This window comes from Austrofundulus limnaeus, unplaced genomic scaffold (genome assembly GCF_001266775.1).
Source record: "Austrofundulus limnaeus strain Quisiro unplaced genomic scaffold, Austrofundulus_limnaeus-1.0 Scaffold3, whole genome shotgun sequence".
Taxonomy (NCBI): domain Eukaryota; kingdom Metazoa; phylum Chordata; class Actinopteri; order Cyprinodontiformes; family Rivulidae; genus Austrofundulus; species Austrofundulus limnaeus.
The window spans coordinates 939,951-958,665 of NW_013952405.1; the positions used below are offsets into that span (position 1 = coordinate 939,951).

An 18,715-nucleotide genomic window follows, 5' to 3' on the forward strand; every position below is an offset into this window, starting at 1 on the left:
ACACAGTATCATTAACAAGGCAGTTCCCAAAGTGCTATAAGCAGAAAACTGAATGAAGAGGAATCCCTCAGGTTCTCTTTCAGGACTTGCTGCATCATGTTTTAATTTTCTTAAAGACAAGACTTTCAGACGTCTGATGTAGAAAATTATTTTTAAGCATGAAATGACTTCTTTTCTCAACTTTCCTCATTTTTTCAGCAGACAATGCACAATATGTTGTTATAGTCAAATACAAGGCCAGTAAATTACTAAAAAAAATAAATAAATAAAAGCAGCCTTCAGAATGTCCAGAACCGTAGATCCAGACCACTTATAAAGATACAATAAAGTCTGGCTTTAGAAACCAACTAAGAAATCAAGAATGATTTAAAACTTCTGCACAGTACTGTAAAACAAGAAACACGGCAAACTAGTGACTAAAATATATCGTTTTTGCATGTTTTGCTTTTTTTTTTTCAGCGTCCCGTTTGCCACTGAGAAACATTTTCCCATTTGTGCCTAAAGGGTTTGAAAGCACGCTGCAAAACAATCTGTGAACACAGAGATGTAGTTTCACAAAGTTTTATTGTCACTTGCAACCCATAAAATTCTGCTAATGCATGAACACTGCAGTGCTGCTTTAATGTTCAGGTCAGGTCTTCAGAAGCTCGTAACGCAAAGAAAAGGAAATATGTTTTTTTTTTCTTTATGTGATTCCAAAATTCTTCAAGAAGACTTCTTTGTGCAACTCCTGGCATTTTGCTGTGAGATGATGAACTCTAGGATGAGTTTGGCTGTCCGACAAGGCTTTTCCATCACCACAGAGTGGCCACAGTTGTCCAGCAGGTCCACTCTGCACCCAGGCACCGACTCGGCAATGACACTAGCTCCAGAGACGTCCACCACCTGGACAAAATATGAGACAAGCTTCATCACAATGTGGCACCAAGGTCTCAAGAAAATATTAAAGCATCTGAGAAAACTTGAGTTCACAACTTCTTTGGACGTTTAGAATTTGAAGTAAAAACAGTCATTATCTCAGTATTTTATATAGGTTTTTCCTGGTCATTGTATTATTTTTTTACATCATAGTTACCTGGTCTTGTTTGCCCCATATTACTTGTAAAGGTGTAGTTATCAGATGCAAGTGCTGTTGTAAGGCATATCTTGAGTTCTCGCTGAAAATCTCCATAAACACTAAAAAAAAAAAACAAGAGAAAAGAGGTAGGTGTTTTTATTCTTTCAGCAGCAGATATTTAGCAGATTTGTGTGCTTGGTGCTAAATAAGCACAGTGACCTTCTTCATAGAACATGTTGTGAGGTTGTCTGACATCCACCAGCCCTTGTAAAATCTAAAAAAGAAAGAAAGAAAGAAATTTCCTTCAAATGTCCAAATGAGAATAAATGTTTCTAGTTATGGAGCTGACCTGTTGGGGAATCTTGAAGCGGACGTGGGAGCACAGTCGAAACATGTCCTCCATCTCTTCAGGCGTGGTGGGGATTAGCGGGATGTTCAGGGTGTAGTTACTGTGTTCCAGGTCCTGTAGGTGGTTGTCAAATTTGGTTTCACATGGATGTTTTATACCTGTGGGAGGGTTTTAATGATTATATACGTGTGATAAGTCACGTTTTATGAAATAAATATGAACAAAGGGACAGTTTTACAGTAAAGTAATACCTTTCATAGACAGAAAAGTCTGAACTTGTATAATTTGAAGGCCTAAATTAGGAGTGTAAATTGGGAATTTCACTCATCAAATTATATTTACATACATATAATGGTCATTTTAAATGAGCTGGCAACAAGAATCAATCTGAAATAAGAGTTTGGGAACTTTAAAGTCCAGCTGCTGAAGTTTTGATAAATGTTCCCATCTTCCATCCATCCATTATCTTCCGCTTTATCCGAAGTCGGGTCGCGGGGGCAGCAGCTTGGGCAGGGAAGCCCAGACCTCTCTTTCCCCAGCCATCTCTTCCAGCTCTTCTGGGAGGACTCCAAGGCATTCCCAGGCCAGCTGAAGCATCCAGGATCGGCTGTACGAGTCGGGTGCATGATGCCATGGGCAGTAGCTAAAGGCGGGGACCTCGGCGCTCTGACCCTGGCCTACCAAAACTGGCTCATTGGTTCCCATCTTTGTTTGAGTAAAAACAAATCCTAAATTATTTTACTTTTGTCAGCACTTTATAAAGTTATAATGTTTTCTGTTTGTTTGGAAGAATTGCACCTATGCCGACTTTACAGAATAATTTTGTGTTTGCTGCAGTGACTCCCCTCATAACCGATCGCACACAGTGATGTCTCTGTTAACAAAAAGGGACGCGAGTACAAAGATGCATGCAGACACTGACCGTCAGGGCAAATGAGAGTCATGCTGCAGATTTCTGAGGGATAAAATGCTGCGTAAACCCCAGCGACGTTTCCACCCATGGAGGTTCCCACCAGATGGAACGGCTTCCTGTTCAAGTGAATGGTTGTCACAAACTAAGAAGGATGGGAGACAATGACAATGTTTAGGTGTCAGAGAAGTATTTAAATGCATCTCTACATTAAAACTCTGTGCTTTAGAGAACCTGATGGATCCTCCTGACTTGGCCTTGAATGGAATAATCCTCAGTGTTGGTACGGGTTGTCCCCTCATGACCAGGCATGTCCACACACACAATGTGCAGATGTTTGGGTAAATACTGGAGCAGCAAAAAGAGGAAAGTCATTTACATTCTGTATATTTGGAAGCCAAAAATGCAAACATATTAAAAAAAAATCACGAGTTATGAACATATAAATGTGTAAGGCTTTAAATTAACTTCATTGTATAAAAATGCAAACATAAAGAGAAACATAAACATAAGAGAAATTGCAATATTTCCAAGAATACCGTCTGGACACTGAAACCTGTTGAAGAAGCTGAAATTGAAACACAGCTAAAAAGACCAACGCGTTAGCTAAAAAAAAAAACAAAATGTCAGGTAAAAAAACTAAAATATCAAAATACTGGCTGAAAAGAACAAAATGTGAAGTAAAAGTAGCAAAAGCTAGCTAAAAGCTAGAAGTAGCTAAAGCAGAGGAGCCCAAAGTGGGGCCCGCGGGCCAAATTTGGCCCGCCAAGCCATTTGATTTGGCCCACCAACAGTTGCCAAAGTTACAAGGTTGTAACCTGTTATCCTGTGTAGAAACACAGTATTTCCATTCGTCAAATGACTATATACAGTGGTTTGCAAAAGTATTCATACCCCTTGAACTTTTCCATATTTTGTCACATTACAACCACAAACATAAATATATTTCACTGGAATTTAATGTGAAAGACCAACACAAAGTGGTATACAATTGTGAAGTGGAAGCAAAATTTTACATGAATCAAAACATTTTTTACAAATAAAAAACTGAAAAGTGCGACGTGCAAAAGTATTCAGCCCCCTTTTCCCTGAGTGCAACCAATTGCATTCAGAAATTGCCTGATGACTGCTAATGACTCAAAAGGGTCCACCTGTGTGTAATCTAATCTCAGTACAAATACAGCTGCTCTGTGACGGCCTCAGATGTTGGTTAAGAGAATATTGGGGAGCAAACAGCATCATGAAGTCCAAAGAACACACCAGACAGGTTAGGAATATGGTTTTGGAGAAGTTTAAAGCAGGCTTAGGTTATAAAAAGATTTCCCAAGCTTTGAACATCTCACGGAGCACTGTTCAATCCATCATCCGGAAATGGAAAGAGTATGGCACCACAGTAAACCTGCCAAGACAAGGCCGTCCACCTAAACTTACAGGCCGAACAAGGAGATCACTGATCAGAGAGGCAGCCAAGAGGCCCATGGTGACTCTGGATGAAATGCAGAGAGCCACAGCTCAGGTGGGGGAAACTGTCCACAGGACAACAATTAGTCATGCACTACACAAATGTGGTCTTTATGGAAGAGTGGCAAGGAGAAAGCCATTGTTAAAAGAAAACCATAAGAAGTCCCGTTTGCAGTTTGCCAGAAGCCATGTTGAGGACACAGCAAACATGTGGAAGAAGGTGCTTTGGTCAGACGAGACCAAAATTGAACTTTTTGGCCACAATGCAAAACGCTATGTGTGGCGGAGAAAGAACACTGCACATCACTCTGAAAACACCATCCCCACTGTCAAATATGGTGGTGGCAGCATCAYGCTCTGGGGGTGCTTCTCTTCAGCAGGGACCGGGAAGTTGGTCAAAGTTGATGGRAAGATGGATGGAGCCAAATACAGGGCAATCTTGGAAGAAAACCTGTTGGAGTCAGCAAAAGATTTGAGACTGGGGCGCAGGTTCACTTTCCAGCAGGACAACGACCCTAAACATAAAGCCAAAGCTACAATGGAGTKGTTTAAAAAAAAGAATATTCATGTGTTAGAATGGCCCAGTCAAAGTCCAGACCTAAACCCAATTGAGAATTTGTGGCAAGATCTCAAAACTGCTGTTCACAAAYGCTCTCCATCCAATCTGACTGAGCTTGAGCTGTTTTGCAAGGAGGAATGGGCAAGAATTGCAGTCACTAGATGTGCAAAGCTGGTGGAGACATACCCTAAAAGACTTGCAGCTGTAATTGCAGCAAAAGGTGGCTCCACAAAGTATTGACTCAGGGGGGCTGAATACTTTTGCACATCGCACTTTTCAGTTTTTTATTTGTAAAAAATGTTTTGATTCATGTAAAATTTTGCTTCCACTTCACAATTGTATACCACTTTGTGTTGGTCTTTCACATTAAATTCCAGTGAAATATATTTATGTTTGTGGTTGTAATGTGACAAAATATGGAAAAGTTCAAGGGGTATGAATACTTTTGCAAACCACTGTAAAAGGGCTGTAGCGCAGGTAGTTTTCAGTCATGGTGCTGACTTTATCTTTGATTTATTAGGATTAAACATGAAACATGAAATGACAAGAAATATTTAGAGCAGATTTAACCCCACATGTAGATTTTCACACTTTATAAGGCCACAAAAACTCATTTTATCAATTTATGATATGTTCCTTGAGCCTTTGCTACTTGAGCGTAAGGCAGACTTTCTCCAAGTGCACAGACTAAAACAAAAGAGGGCCATTGCATAGCTTGATTGTTAAAATTAAAGGACTTTACTTAAAAAATGTTTGTATTTCATGTATTATATTACTGCACTTGGCTCACAGCTGTGGATAGATTTTCATTTTGGTCCCCTCGGGGAAAATGTTTGGGCACCCCTGAGCTAAAGGCTAACCAAAATCTAAAAAGCAAAATGCTAGCTAAAAAGACTAATGTCAACAGGATAGCTAAACAGAACAAAAAGGGGGATGAAATCAAAATTTGAAAACACTATAACAACAAAATACATGGTAAATGAACAAGAGATTAAATAATAGCTAAAAGAAAGCAAAATGCTGGCTAAAATAAAATAAAATGGGCCCAGTAAAAGGCTAAAAAGGCTACAGATTAACCAATGGCTATAACTAAAATCCCAAACTAAAATCTAATCAGAAGCTAAAATAGTAAACTGCTAAAAGCAGCAAAATTCTAACTAAAAAAACATTAAAAGTTTAGCTGAAAATAGCAAAAACTTAGCTCAAAATAGTAAAAGGTTAATTTTACAGTTAAACTTAAAATATTTTAAAAGTAGTTTTTGTTCCTAGTTAATTTAAAATAATATAGGAACTTTTGACAGATATCTGCCTGTTGTAAAATTGTTTATTTTGGCTGTTTATGTGTGTAACACTAAACTGTGTATGCCTCAAGTTCCTCCAACCTTGACAACAGTCAGCCATGTGTCTTTGTGAGCAGAGAAACCATGAAGCATCAAGATGGAGGGTCTCATCCCAGGCTTCCCTCTGTATGAGTAACAGAAGCGATAACCTCCACAGTCTGCGTGGCACACCTGCAGACCCAAAGTCCTCCTCCAGTACCTGGACACAAACAGAGAGACTGGTCACAAAAGAAAAGACAAATATTTAAAATCGTCCCAGTTGCCAGTTAACCTTAGATCCCCACCTTACCAGTAATACACTTTAATAAGAACAGACGGCCACAGAAGGAAGGAAGCCAAAAAGGCCAGGATGGGAAGAACCAGGGTTCCTCCTGCAATAAGAAACAGGTTCACTACATCTAGATCTGCAGCCATGGCCGACCTGAAAATACAGAAAACATGCAAATTATACACACGAGGTGCTGACAGGGAGGGTATCAAATAAACATTGATATGTAAAAGCTTTCCAAAGGTCTGTTGCAGGTTTTAAAAAAAGAAAAAAAAATTAAACTTACTTTTCAAAGAATTTCTCTTTCTTTGTCTGTTGTGCTACATGCAGACACGTGAGAACTGTTTCACTGATGATTCGGAGAATGCTTGAAAGAGTTGATTTGATTTTTCTCTCCCTAAAGAATTAACATTTAAATAGTGCTCCTGTGAGTGAGTTCAGTTTGCTTTGACACAATCTGTTTGCAGCCAGTGAAACTCATTGATTATCACTCATCACTGACTGGGGGAAAACTGGGCCGCAACAAGAGGCGGTCAATGTTTTAAAGCGAACGCACAAAATCAACTTGGGTTCTGTAAAGATGCTGTGAAGGCAACATGGACTAGAGGATGTAAGACAAATTGTGAAGTCATCACTCGTAGTTTCAAACAGAAATGTCAAAGTCTGCTGGAATAATCCATCATCTTTAGTCTCTTTTCCTTTCGGGTGGCAGGTGGGCCTCCTCAGGAGTCACTGTGTGAGGGGTGGGGTTAGTCCATCACAGGGTTTCACTCACAGAAGTGGCATTTTGTTCTGTGGGAGAAAACTGAGAGAAAAAAAACATATCATTACACTTAAACACATTTTCCTTCATATTTACCTCAAACCATATGGTTTGTTGTTGCTTTCACTGCTTTTATATTTTGACTGGAAAAATATTTACTTCCTGACTTTGCAAACCCTGTGTTTCAAAAGCCTCAAACTCAACCAGACTGATCGGTTCAGCCTGAAGACCAAAATCTAACCACAGGGTGTCATGGTAGAGGTAGGTTTTTTAAAATGTTTCCCACAGACGCTGCATCCTCATCAGCCTGTGAGATCCGGGTTCAAGTTTAAGCTTTACGGCAGAGCAGCAAAGAGGAAAACACAGTTGATTAAGTCTCAGATTAAATCTCTAGTGTTTGTTTAGACTGTGAGAGATTTAATAAGCTTTCTTCAACAGGGCTTTTTATTTTTGTTAATCTGGCCAATTTATGTTGAGCGTGATTATGACAACAATAAAATGATAAAACATCCAAGTCTAGTGAATAGTTTTAATACGTGCTACATGCAAAAGAACCGAAGGCTCAGCTTCTGATTGGCTACTGTTTGTTTAAAACAGTAGAATTACATTGACATGTCTGCATCTCTTTGGTAATGATGAGAACTTGTTGGACTGGCAGCAACTCGCTTTGAACTCATAAATAACTGAAACAACCCACTTATTGTGTTAACATTGTCTGAAACACTGGGTCAAAGACGATCTGCTGCAGGTCCTAATGTGGCAGTTAGTGAAGACGACTCGCTGTAACTCGTCAGATTCATATGAATGATGTGTTTAATTATAGCTTATTTGTATAATTCATTTTATAATGCTTGGCCTACATGAGTGTAAGCTATAAAGGTAATTATTCTGGTTTGCATCACGTTTCTTTAACCTTATGAACTGGTATTTATTGGCTCACACTTTATACTGTTATTATGTCTCTGTAAAGTAATACTTTATATGTTTAAACTTTATGTTATAATTATTTTTTATTTATAACATGTGCCATAGTGTTAAACCACCAAGAGCCAAGCACATCAGCAGAGCCTTGCATCCCAAATCAGTTGACATGAACCACAGACGTAAGTTCAGCTAAAAGGTCATTTGTACTGGATGGAGGACTGCAAGGCTTCAGATGACTGTCCAGACGACTTATCTTCAGTACCTTAAGTTTCTTATATTTGAAGAGGCTGGAGACCTCAGTAGCCTAAGAGGGTTTTTACCTTTGCTTGCCGAGGCCCTAGCTCAGTCAGCGATATCTGAAGTAAGAGCTGGTTAATTATCAGAGAGCTTCACCTTACAGACTGATCTCACCCCATTCCTCCTCCACTTGAGGCAGCACCTCACTCCCAATCCGTAGATTAGAAAGATTATCAAGAGAAGCTGATTTTGCAAAACACTGGATCCCAAATGTGAAAAAGTTTGATAGTAAATGAGAGATTATATGACACGTAAAATCAACAAAGGGTCTCTCATATAAACACCACAGACTGCAGAGTACAAATGTCCTCCTGCATCTCAGAGCCGCTACCGGTGACCTACATGCAAAGTAGAGCAGAACAAATAGACATGGTATCAGCGCAAAGAGGCTCCCACTGCACGAGAATGTCCCTCATATCTGGGTTTCCATAGAGCAGAAGGGGTCGTCCCTAATCACACGTTGCATTCACACTATTCCGAACACGGTGTGAGCTACATCCTCATTTTTGCTTCTTGACATGTCATACCTAGGGATTTATGACACTGCAAAACCAACAGAACCAGAAAGACAAGCTGATGGAGGGGAACAAAATTTTTTTTTGGAAAAAACAAGAGCTCTAATTTAAGCTACAATCACATTTTAGCATGAAACCGATCCAAAGTTTTACACGAAAATAATCCTTAAAAACACGTTAAAGTGCCTGTGAAATCAATAAACATGAATGCATTTTTGGAAAGATAACACTGATAACATGTTGTAAAAAAATATATATCACACCGCTGAGATGAACAGTTGTTGAAATAATGGCATGAGAAATAACAGGAAGTGATGACACAGGAGAATGTCTGCATTAACAGAACATTGTAATACTGGCTAACAACTGCAAAGAAGAATCTGATGTCCCTTTAGTTCATTTTAAGTCACTATCAGAGAGCTGAAAGAGTCAGAGTTCAAACAATATTTTTTTAATAAACAAAGATAACGTCTATTTCCCTCTTTAAGATTTCCCCTTTGATGTCACTTCCTGTTTAATTTTGGCAGAGCCAAGTTCAAAACAAAATATCCCAGTTATGGGACAAAATGTATAAAATCACGTTTTGTGTCAGGTTTCTTGAATATAAAGATGTTTTCTTTGACTTTCTGTATTTGAAGGATGTGCGTGTCGCAGGCACTTTAAGGTAGATTTAGGATTATTGACAAGCCTATACTGTATGTACATAAATTAATAATGGATACTGACTGCATGTGACTTATTTAGAAGTAAAGTCACTGATGAGTTTTAAAAAAGACGTCACTTGTATATAGAAGAGATACAAAAAATATAAATAAAATCACTGATAGAACGAGCAGTCCAGTAAGTCTAAAAATGTTATTTATTTTACAAAAATAGCATAAATTTGTTTCATTCCTCTAATAAAGTAGGGCTGCAATTTGAACTTTTTATGACTTGTTATAAATTAAAAGTAAAATTTCATTAGCCACAAGTTTTAAATGTAAAGCAGACAGCAGAAGAAAGTAAGTTATTCAGACCTAATGATTTCAGCTGAAGCGATTAGTGAAAAAAAATGTACAAGAGGCAAGTTGCTGCAGTTTTATTAAATGATGCTTTACTGAAAAATAAACTTAACTCAAATACTCTGCATCAAAACTCTGAAACCAGTCCAGTTTTACTAACAGTTCTGCAAAGACAAAGTTAGCCTTACCCGCCACAACCATCCACTCTTCCATCACTGACATTTCTAAAGCACTCTATCAGCAGCCGTTAACGACAATTTTTGTTATTATTATTTTTAATTACAAAGCTGTGTCGCACAAATAGATACTCAAACTCCAAGTGATCCTCCTAAAATATCACAGATAAATAAAATTAGCTGAGTGGGGTGTGATATTTAAACATTCAATATTAATTGATAATCCTACGAGTCAAGATAGTAAACTTAACACGGCTAAAATCCTGTCATAGACAAACTTACCGATTTGAACACAAAACTGACATTCTTTTATCACCGTCTAAAATAAAACATCTTAAGAATTAAAGTTAAATAAGAGCCCCCTCCAGACAAAAAGTGCAGATTTGATAAGGAGGGCAGGAATCTGATGAGATCCGATGACAGATATGGGTAAACTTATTGAGAAAGTCGCTCTCAGGTTCTGAGGAGTACTGCAGCGGTCACAGCTGTTAGAGCCACAGCAACCACAGGAGCCCAGATCATCCACGGTTTCTGCAAAAATGTACGAGAGAAACAAAGAAAAAAGAACTTAAGAATCGCAAAACTAAAACCCTCCCATGTGAGGATCACCAAGGTTTTTACAGAGGGAGCTTGCAACTGAGATCAAGATGAGGCACAGAGTGAATGGAGATCACAAAGAAGCTCTTTTACATACAAAAATAATAACAATAGCATCATCACAGCCAACTGAGGGGAGCGGTTGTTAAGCCATTCAGACGGGACGAACAGATGTCAGATGTTCAAACTGCATGATTAGAGAGGTTAGAAATCTCAGGTGACACGTTTCCTCTGAGGAAGGTAGCTCTGGGAGAACGAGGAAGAAGCCGATTAAGGTCATGCACGGCTCGAGAGGCATACACAGATGAGAATGAGAGGACGTGTAGGCCGACTGGACAGGAGTAATGTGTACCTTACTACCACAATGCGCCGAAGCACCAATACAGCAAAGCCAGGATAAGGCCGATGACTATGGCTTGAACAGGCAGCAATAGGGACGTCTACAGAAGGGAAGGGATATTATAGTGATCAGCTGCAACGGGACAGACTGAGGCTGGGTGCAGCTTTATTAATATGTCGCTCAGTCGTATAACTGGTGTTTAAAACAAAGCTTTAAGTGTCCAGCAGGACTTCTCACAAACAGAAGATGTGGCCTCAATGTCGACCTTCTGGGATGGACCAGATCACTTGTCTGAGTCAGCTAATGTGAGTATTTCTGAATAAATTACAGCTTTAGTGTCCTGTATGTGTGAACAGCTAACGTACTACGTGTGATTAAAGGGAAGATAAATCTTACCAAACATGAATCGGCACTTTATTCCATTGGATATTTTGTGAACTGCTAATGTAAAGTGCAATGTAGCTTCACATTTGAATATCCTCCTCCTGCTGGTTGAGAAAGAAGTCCTCCTCTTGTTATCAAGATTTTGGACAGAGGTTCTTCTCACCTTTGAACCTTTCTCCTGCAGGTCCTCCATGTTGGCCTTGTACTCCTCCAGCTGATCTGAGAGCAGCTGTTTCTCCTGCTCGGCCTTCTTACACTTCTCCTTCAGATCCGACAGCTCTGTTTGAGCCTTGTCGTACTGCAGGAAGCAAAAGAACAAGTTTTCATTCTAATAAACTCCGGACTAAGTATGATTCTCTCACTCCTGTGCCTATGTTTATTAGTTAAACCTGTTTTCTTACAGTTTTTGTCTCAGGATATCCACTGCTGAATTGATTGTTATTACATCAGCTAATCAAGCTGAGCTCAAACCAACAAAGGCTCTTTATCTTTATCTTTATTGATAGACACTCCTGTGTTTGTGTTTAACAGCAGGCAGCAACTCAGCTGGACTAAAGGCGCTTTTAGTTTTTCAAGTTTTACCTTTAAAGGGATCCATGATTAGTTGTAACATTAGACTTTATTTGATAAACATTTATTTTAACTGTAAAATACAGACTGTAAAAATACTGTAGGCTGTTTAGTTTTTTTAAATTTTTAAATAAACATTTGAACACGGATGAAGCCATTTTATTTACACGCAAAGCATTCTGGGTAAATGATGAAGTGGATAGGTCCTCAGTGTGAGCGAGCTATATCCACCCTGAGGGGTAATATTGGACAATATCTGACGATTGGCTCTTTTAAATGAAACCAGAGAGCGTTGACAGAGAGGAGAAGGTAGAAATGACTCAGCCTGTAACTGAAAATATGGATGGAGGACAACAGAGCTGCTTCATGGAAGAAGAACCTCAGCTTAGCCTGTTAGCTTTAGCGTTAGCCCCAATGCTATCACCATATATATGTATTAGCTCAGCGCTACACATTCTCCTCTCGTCACAAAAATGACTAAGCTGCAACTGAAAATATAGATGGAGGACCTCAGTTTAGTTTTTTAGTTTGTCGCACTAGCACTGAGCTAATACATATAAGGCAATATAGCATCAGCGCTAGCGCAAAGGCTAACAGGCTAAGCTGAGGTTCTTCTTCCATGAAGCAACTCTGTTGTCCTCCATCCATATTTTCAGTTTCAGTCTGAGTCATTTCTACCTTCTCCTCTCTGTCAACGCACTCTGGTTTTATTTAAGAGTCAATCGTATGTGGCCCATCTAATCGAAATGAGGATTAAGTCAAATTTGGTCAAAATGACCTAATTACATTTTCAGATTATTGGCTTTAAAAGTTACATTTTGACACCTGGATTACTCTGATATCATAATTATATCCATAGGTATGACTTAATTTATATTGTTGGTTATAATAATACACAAATACTTATTCTGAATCCTAATTTTATGTCATTTTATTGAAGAATTTTTGATGTCGTTATAAAGTGGGAACCTCATATTATATTTCAATATTGAGATTTCCCAGCTAAAAAGAAACACAGCTTTGCTAACTCACAGGGAAAATCTCAAAATTTTAAGGCGTTTTTCCTCAAAATCAGTTTTTTTTGTTGCTACTGCTCAAAAAAGTGCTTCAGAATTTTGTTTTATGATTAAATTTCAGACATTTCTTTCAAATGATACATCAATAAGGCATTTATTCTTTATATTTTGACAAAATGCAATTTTTGTTAACATTTTAGTCAAAACACGTATTTGCCTATTTCTCCATATACAACTTTTGGACTTAATCCTCGTTTTGATGTGATGGGTCACATATTGTCCAATATTAACCTTCAGGGTGGATATAGCTCGCTCACACTGAGGACCTATCCACGTCATCCTTTATCCAGAATGCTTTGTGTATAAATAAAATGACTCCGTCCGTGTTAAAACATTTTCTTAAAAATTTACAAAACTAAACAGCCTACAGTATTATTACAGTCTTTATTTTACACTTAAATAAAGTCTAATGTTACCACTAGTCATGGATCCGTTTAAGGAGGAATCTGAGAATTTCCTTGTCATTTACAAACACAGATGTCTCATTTTTCTCTGGATGGTGTTGTAGATGTGTCATAGTTTAGACATTTTTCACTGATTATAACAATTGTTTTCACAAGAAAAGGAATCAAATGTGATTTATAAACCACCACAATAGAAAAGCAGTTAGAGGTTATCAGATTTTTGTAGATGGGAGTCCTGGCAGTTCTCCTTTAGCTTTGGTATTATGAAGTAAAAATCAGGGATGTGAGTTCTGTTGCTTGTGTTATAAATTAGGACAAATAAAGGCTTTAAAATGGACGTCTTCCAGTGTTACTGGTACGTTTGTATGAAGTCGCAGCTTCAAACACAAAGAAGAAAACTAAAACTATACCATGTTATCATGAAACACATTGATGACATTTTATTACTGATGTGTTAGGCAATGAAAAAAACGACCATGTTAGAAAAGTTTTAAGATTATTACGAGTGATTTAAATGTATGTTTTGACATTAAAAATAAATAAATGTTTAGTCATGTTTAGTATGAGTTTAAAGTGCATATTTTTAACTTGATTTGTTACATTCAATATATATTTTTAATCAACATATTTCTTCAGAATACATTTTAATTTTTTCATGAAAAGAACTTTTCCTTCTTGCCGGGAGCGATTAAGTGAGACGTCATTAATATTGTAAAACTCTGTGACTGATATGCGTGGTCAGCAGCACTCCAGAGATCTCTACATCTAACCCAGTACTTCACTCAGAACCAATCTGGTTCTTGATCACAGATCAACATGATGGGTAGAAAAAGATTTTAAAAACTAAGTTTGATGTAGGGATTATTTTTGCAGAACTGCAGCCAGGTTTAAGGGAGAACCCTTCACCGGTTCATGCTTTCTGACATTCAGGAGCAAACCTCTATCTGCAGAGCCGTGCAGCGGCTGTCCGCTTCGTCCAGCTGGGTCTGCAGCTTGGTGTTGTCCTGCTGATGCTGGAGCTGCAGCGCCTCCAGCTTCCTCTCCAGCTCCTCCTGGGACTGCTCGAGGGCGCCGAGGCTGCTGTTCAGATCAGCATTCTGAGCACGCAAACTAGCCCCCAAAAAAACAGAGACCGTAAAATTTGAAGGATGAGTGGTTGAAGGTATAATGAAGCTGAGCTGAGTAAATATGACAGATGTGACGTTAATGTATTGGGCGAAGCGACACTTCAGGTGATGTCAGTCGGTTCACTGACCTGATAACTTCCCTCTCCAGCTGCTGCTGTTTCTGCAGCAGCGCCTCCTTCTCGCTGCGCAGTGCTGAACACTCACTCTGCAGGTCGGCCCTCTCGTTCTGGTGACTCTTGAGGATTTCGTCCCTCTCTGCCCTGAGAGAGCCACACTCACTCTGCAGGCCGCTCTTCTCTTTCTGGTGCTTGTTCACTATATCCTGCTTGTCAGCTCGCAGGACAGAGCACTCCTTCTGGAGACCGTTGCACTCCACCTGCAGCGACTGCAGCTCGCTGGCTGGAGGGGGAGAGAAACATGCTTTATGTAACGGTGCACTCTCGGAGCAGATCTTCTGCTTGTGTTTCAGTCAGAGAAACATTCAAAAGCACCACAGCATAATTCAAAAATACGGTAGTTATTTCTGGACGAGTCAAAACGTCAACACAAATAAGCGCATCACCTTGTATTTCTGCTGTTTTCTGCCACTGCTTGCTCTGCTGCTCCAAGTCCCGCTGCAGGTTGTCAATCTCACGCTCGTACTTGTTGGCGGTCTGGCGCCACTTGTCCAGATCCTTCGAGACGGTCGCCAGGTTGGACTGGACGGAAGCGACGTCGCGGTCCCTCTCGGCGGCGGCCGCCTCCAGGGCGCGCTTCAGCGACTTGACCTCGTCCCGGGCGTCTTGGAGGTCGTCGCGTGCGCTGGAAGAGGCGTCGACCTGCTCCCTGAGAACGCCCAGCTCGTCTTGGAGCAGCTGCAGCTGACCTGTCCGAAAACGAGATCAACCGTCAGATCGGCGGCGACGATGTTTACTGTCCTTTGCAAAAAAAACAAAAAAACAAAAAAAAAAAAAACCAACGTTTTTTAACTCACAAACAAAAGACATGTACCTTGAAGTTGTTTTATTTGTTTCGCTGAGTCGTCAGCTTGCTGTTTTTTGTCTTTCCTCTCTTTCTCCAGTTGGCCTTCCAAATATAAACAGAGTTTCAGTGTTCATTTAACACGGAACACTGTGAAGAGCTGAGAAACTCCCCGTTACCTTGTAGCTCGTTGCACTTTTGTTTCTCTGCGTTAGCCATGTCCCAAGCCTCTTGAAGCTCATCGTTCAGGCGCTGAATCACTTTCTCTGAGTCACCAGAGGAGCCCATGTTTGATCGGCTCAGGTCGTCTAATAATAAAGCCCAAAATAAACAAATTAGGAATTCCAGCTAGGAGGTCCACGAAACCTGCAGCTGTTGAGAGCAGAGCCCATATTAGGCGAAAAGAGGCCAAATGTTAGGCACGATGATGGAAACTGACTCACTTTCCGAACAAAAACAAGGAACAAGAACAGAAAATTTCCACAATGTCAATTCAGCCACAGTCCCAAATGTTGAAACGGGGCTGCGAGATGATTTCCCTAGATATCAAAATATTACGTCAACTAATTGCGAGTACAGAAATAGGCCGAGCTGTAGTTATGTGCGTTTTCTGGCCAAATTGTCCATCACCTCAGCCACATCCGAGCCTCTGGCACGTCTACATTGTTCATTTATAGCACACAAGCAAACACAATGCACAAAGGGGGAAGAACTTGCCAACGTTGTCAAGGGTCTGTTGTGTTTCCTGGGGTGGGTGGGTGGTGGAAACAAACCCCACAAAATATTTGCGCTTTGCAAACCGCCCGGAGAAAATCTTGATCCCCCACTAATCTATCGTAACTAAAATAAAGAGATGACCTAATCTGAGGCCGAACATTTGGTGGAGGCCAAAAACATGAGGCAGGCCAGATCACGCACCATAAATGGACCGGTCACAGGACTGAAAGGGATTTTGGAGTCGTGAAGTCCTGACAGGACATATGCTACGCCGTGTTGTTGTTGAGTCACTAGCTCTCTCTCAGAGGACGCTTACAGATGCCCCTAAAATAATAAATTAAAGAGACGCTGTAGGAGCTGGTGACATCCTTTGACTGAAACCACATGACCGACCAGCTGTGTGCCAGACAACACAAGAGAGGGCAGCGCTCCGTCATGTTTGCATATGCATGAGCGAGAGCCAGAATGTGAGTGGGCTCCCTCCCTGTGCCCACTTGGTTTGAAAGACACCAGGAGGGGGTAAAGGATATTTCACTTGACAGTGCAACATGTTATCTTTGGAAACATTTGTTGTAACAGCCATGTGTCTTTCAAAGCAGTAATAGAAGCAAAAATACATCAGACCAGTGTGTGTGTGTGTGTATGTGTGTGTGTGAGCAGGAGTGGGGGAGTGAGCATCACAGTGCCTCCAGTGCTGACAGACAAAAAAAAAGGAGAAAGTCTTTTTTTAGCTCGAGCGCTGAGGGCCAGCGCCATCGTGGTCCGTCTCTCCCTGCCGCCCGATGCCTTCCCGATGAATGTGACAGGAAATGGAGTCAGAGAGTTTAGCACCGCTCACCCTCGGTGTCGTCGATTTTATCTCAGAAAGCACTGCTCACGCTCCCAGGAGCAAGATCACATTACAGCCACTAAATGCTCACCTAGAACTATAATCCAGAGAAATATTCTGTCTGAAATGGCACAGAGGACAGCGTTATGCTCTCTGTACAATGTGCAGAGTAGCATTACCAATTCATTCATCATGCAAAATTGATTCACTCGCCAAGCTGCTTGTACATTTTGTCATAAATGCCTCTTTTTTTTTAAAGTTTTTAAATCATCCCATGTTGGACTATAATTGCATTTTCCCCAACATGAGTCATTTCAATCAGAGCTAATAAACATTAGCATCCTCTGAGTGACTCAATCCTCTTAAAAGCTGGTGAAACAAGAGATTATTCTCTAAAAAATAAGGCCATCCACAACCCTGTGAGCCAACTGAGTCAAATGTCCAACAAAAATAATAAATAAAAACATCACTCATCCTTTTTTAAATGATTTTAGGTCTACCCTTTAGCAAAGGATGCCTTGCCAGCAGAGAAGCAAAACATTGCCAAGTCATTCAGCCTAAATTATGTACGACCTTAATTTGAGGTGAAAAAACTAAGCTTTATTACCTTTGATCAACGATACATTGTTCAGTGGATCACTCAGCTCTTTCTCGTCCATTTGCTTATCTGTTAATACAAAACAGTGAGCATAAATACATAAAACATGCAGAGATTTGAGCCAAACATTGAACAGATGCAGTTGCTATTGTTGGGGATTTGAGTATCCTTACACAAACAAAACTGCATTCTCATCCGCACAAATGTTAGAGCTTTAAAAAGTAAAAATGAGCCACAGAAAATCTTCTAAACACAAGATTAAAAACACTAAACACTGAATGCAGGATTACCTTATGTGATCCAGGAGGTGCAGTCCTCTATGTGCCGAGGCTACAGCAGTCCCTGACATAAAGAACTCTTCCCTAACTATCAGATTTTTTCAGACGTGAGATGGAAGAGTCCAAGCAGCAAAAGGGGACCGACACCAACGGGATCACATGCAACACACAAACCCCCCCCTGCATTCTCTGAACTGAAGCCAACAGAGACAAAGAACGAGTTCATGTAAACAACTCTATAAACTATGGTTAAAATGCTGCATTAGTGGTAGGAGAAAAGACAGTCCTCAAACACATGCTCTCCCCCTTCCTTTGTGGCTGAAGTCCCCAGGCCCTCCACACTGGGTCACGGATCTGTTTAGGGCATCTCGGAAGCTGCAGCTGCATACTTACACAGAGAGGTTTTGTTTAGTGGGGGCTGAGCAGCTCTCTAGATGGTTGGTACTGATGTAGAAAACTACAGGATGACGCCGATGAGCAGCTGCTACTGCGAGACTGTGTGTATGTCACATCCATCTCTGTTATAAGCCCACCATAGATCATTTTAATACAATAAATGTGTTTAGTAGAGATTGTCTTTTAGTGTTAGATATACGGTACTGTGCTAAAGAATTAAACTGCTCTTAATTTCTTAGTATTTAGCCTCCTGGAAGTCAGACTAAAGTGGTCTTGATCATGAGTTCTTCAAGTTTTCTGAATGTCTTTAAAAGTTTGGCTTTTTTTTCCCAGTGTTGCTACTTCTTACATTTTTACACAATTATCTGTACTTTCTACTCCTTACATTTAAAAAAAAGGGCAAGAAGTAGAAAGTCGCTACTTTTATTTAATTTTTGCTTGTTTTCATTCCAGCTTGTTATTGTAAAAAAAAAAAAAAACGCTATTCATATAAATTGTGCCTCCTAGATAGAGTTAATTTAACTGCGGTTGAATGAGAAGTATAAATATATAAAATTCTGATACTGTATTAGTTTGTACACAAACAAATCATGTCACACTCCAGCAGGACATAATCATTAAAATAAAAACTGTACTAAAGAAGTATTTGTATTTCATGAATTATATTATTGCATTTGACCGCAGCCCTCGGATAGATTTTTATTTTGGAGAAAACGTTTTGTCACCCTTGAAATATGTATATAAACTGAAACAGTAGTGCATCCTAAATTTAACATAAATTAATTATTTTAATACAAAATAGTCATTTCTGCATTTTTT

General features: G+C 39.7%; 2 protein-coding genes across 2 annotated transcripts; both read right to left on the reverse strand.

Annotated features, from left to right (window-relative positions):
• Positions 1-545: 545 nt before the first annotated feature.
• Positions 546-8,692, reverse strand: abhd6b (abhydrolase domain containing 6, acylglycerol lipase b). Its single transcript, XM_014016562.1, has 9 exons — positions 6,231-8,692; positions 5,966-6,097; positions 5,719-5,875; positions 2,551-2,664; positions 2,329-2,461; positions 1,407-1,564; positions 1,277-1,331; positions 1,076-1,176; positions 546-885 (listed from the first exon to the last, which is right to left on the reverse strand). Exons 2-9 carry the CDS (start codon positions 6,088-6,090, stop codon positions 706-708), a joined length of 1,023 nt encoding a protein of 340 aa, XP_013872016.1. The 5' UTR covers positions 6,091-6,097; positions 6,231-8,692; the 3' UTR covers positions 546-705.
• A 1,372-nt stretch (positions 8,693-10,064) lies between these two features.
• On the reverse strand, positions 10,065-17,819 carry slmapb (sarcolemma associated protein b). Its single transcript, XM_014016539.1, has 10 exons — positions 17,513-17,819; positions 17,232-17,291; positions 15,258-15,386; positions 15,109-15,183; positions 14,681-14,983; positions 14,247-14,517; positions 13,930-14,101; positions 11,105-11,239; positions 10,570-10,657; positions 10,065-10,151 (listed from the first exon to the last, which is right to left on the reverse strand). Exons 2-9 carry the CDS (start codon positions 17,281-17,283, stop codon positions 10,574-10,576), a joined length of 1,221 nt encoding a protein of 406 aa, XP_013871993.1. The 5' UTR covers positions 17,284-17,291; positions 17,513-17,819; the 3' UTR covers positions 10,065-10,151; positions 10,570-10,573.
• Positions 17,820-18,715: the final 896 nt, after the last annotated feature.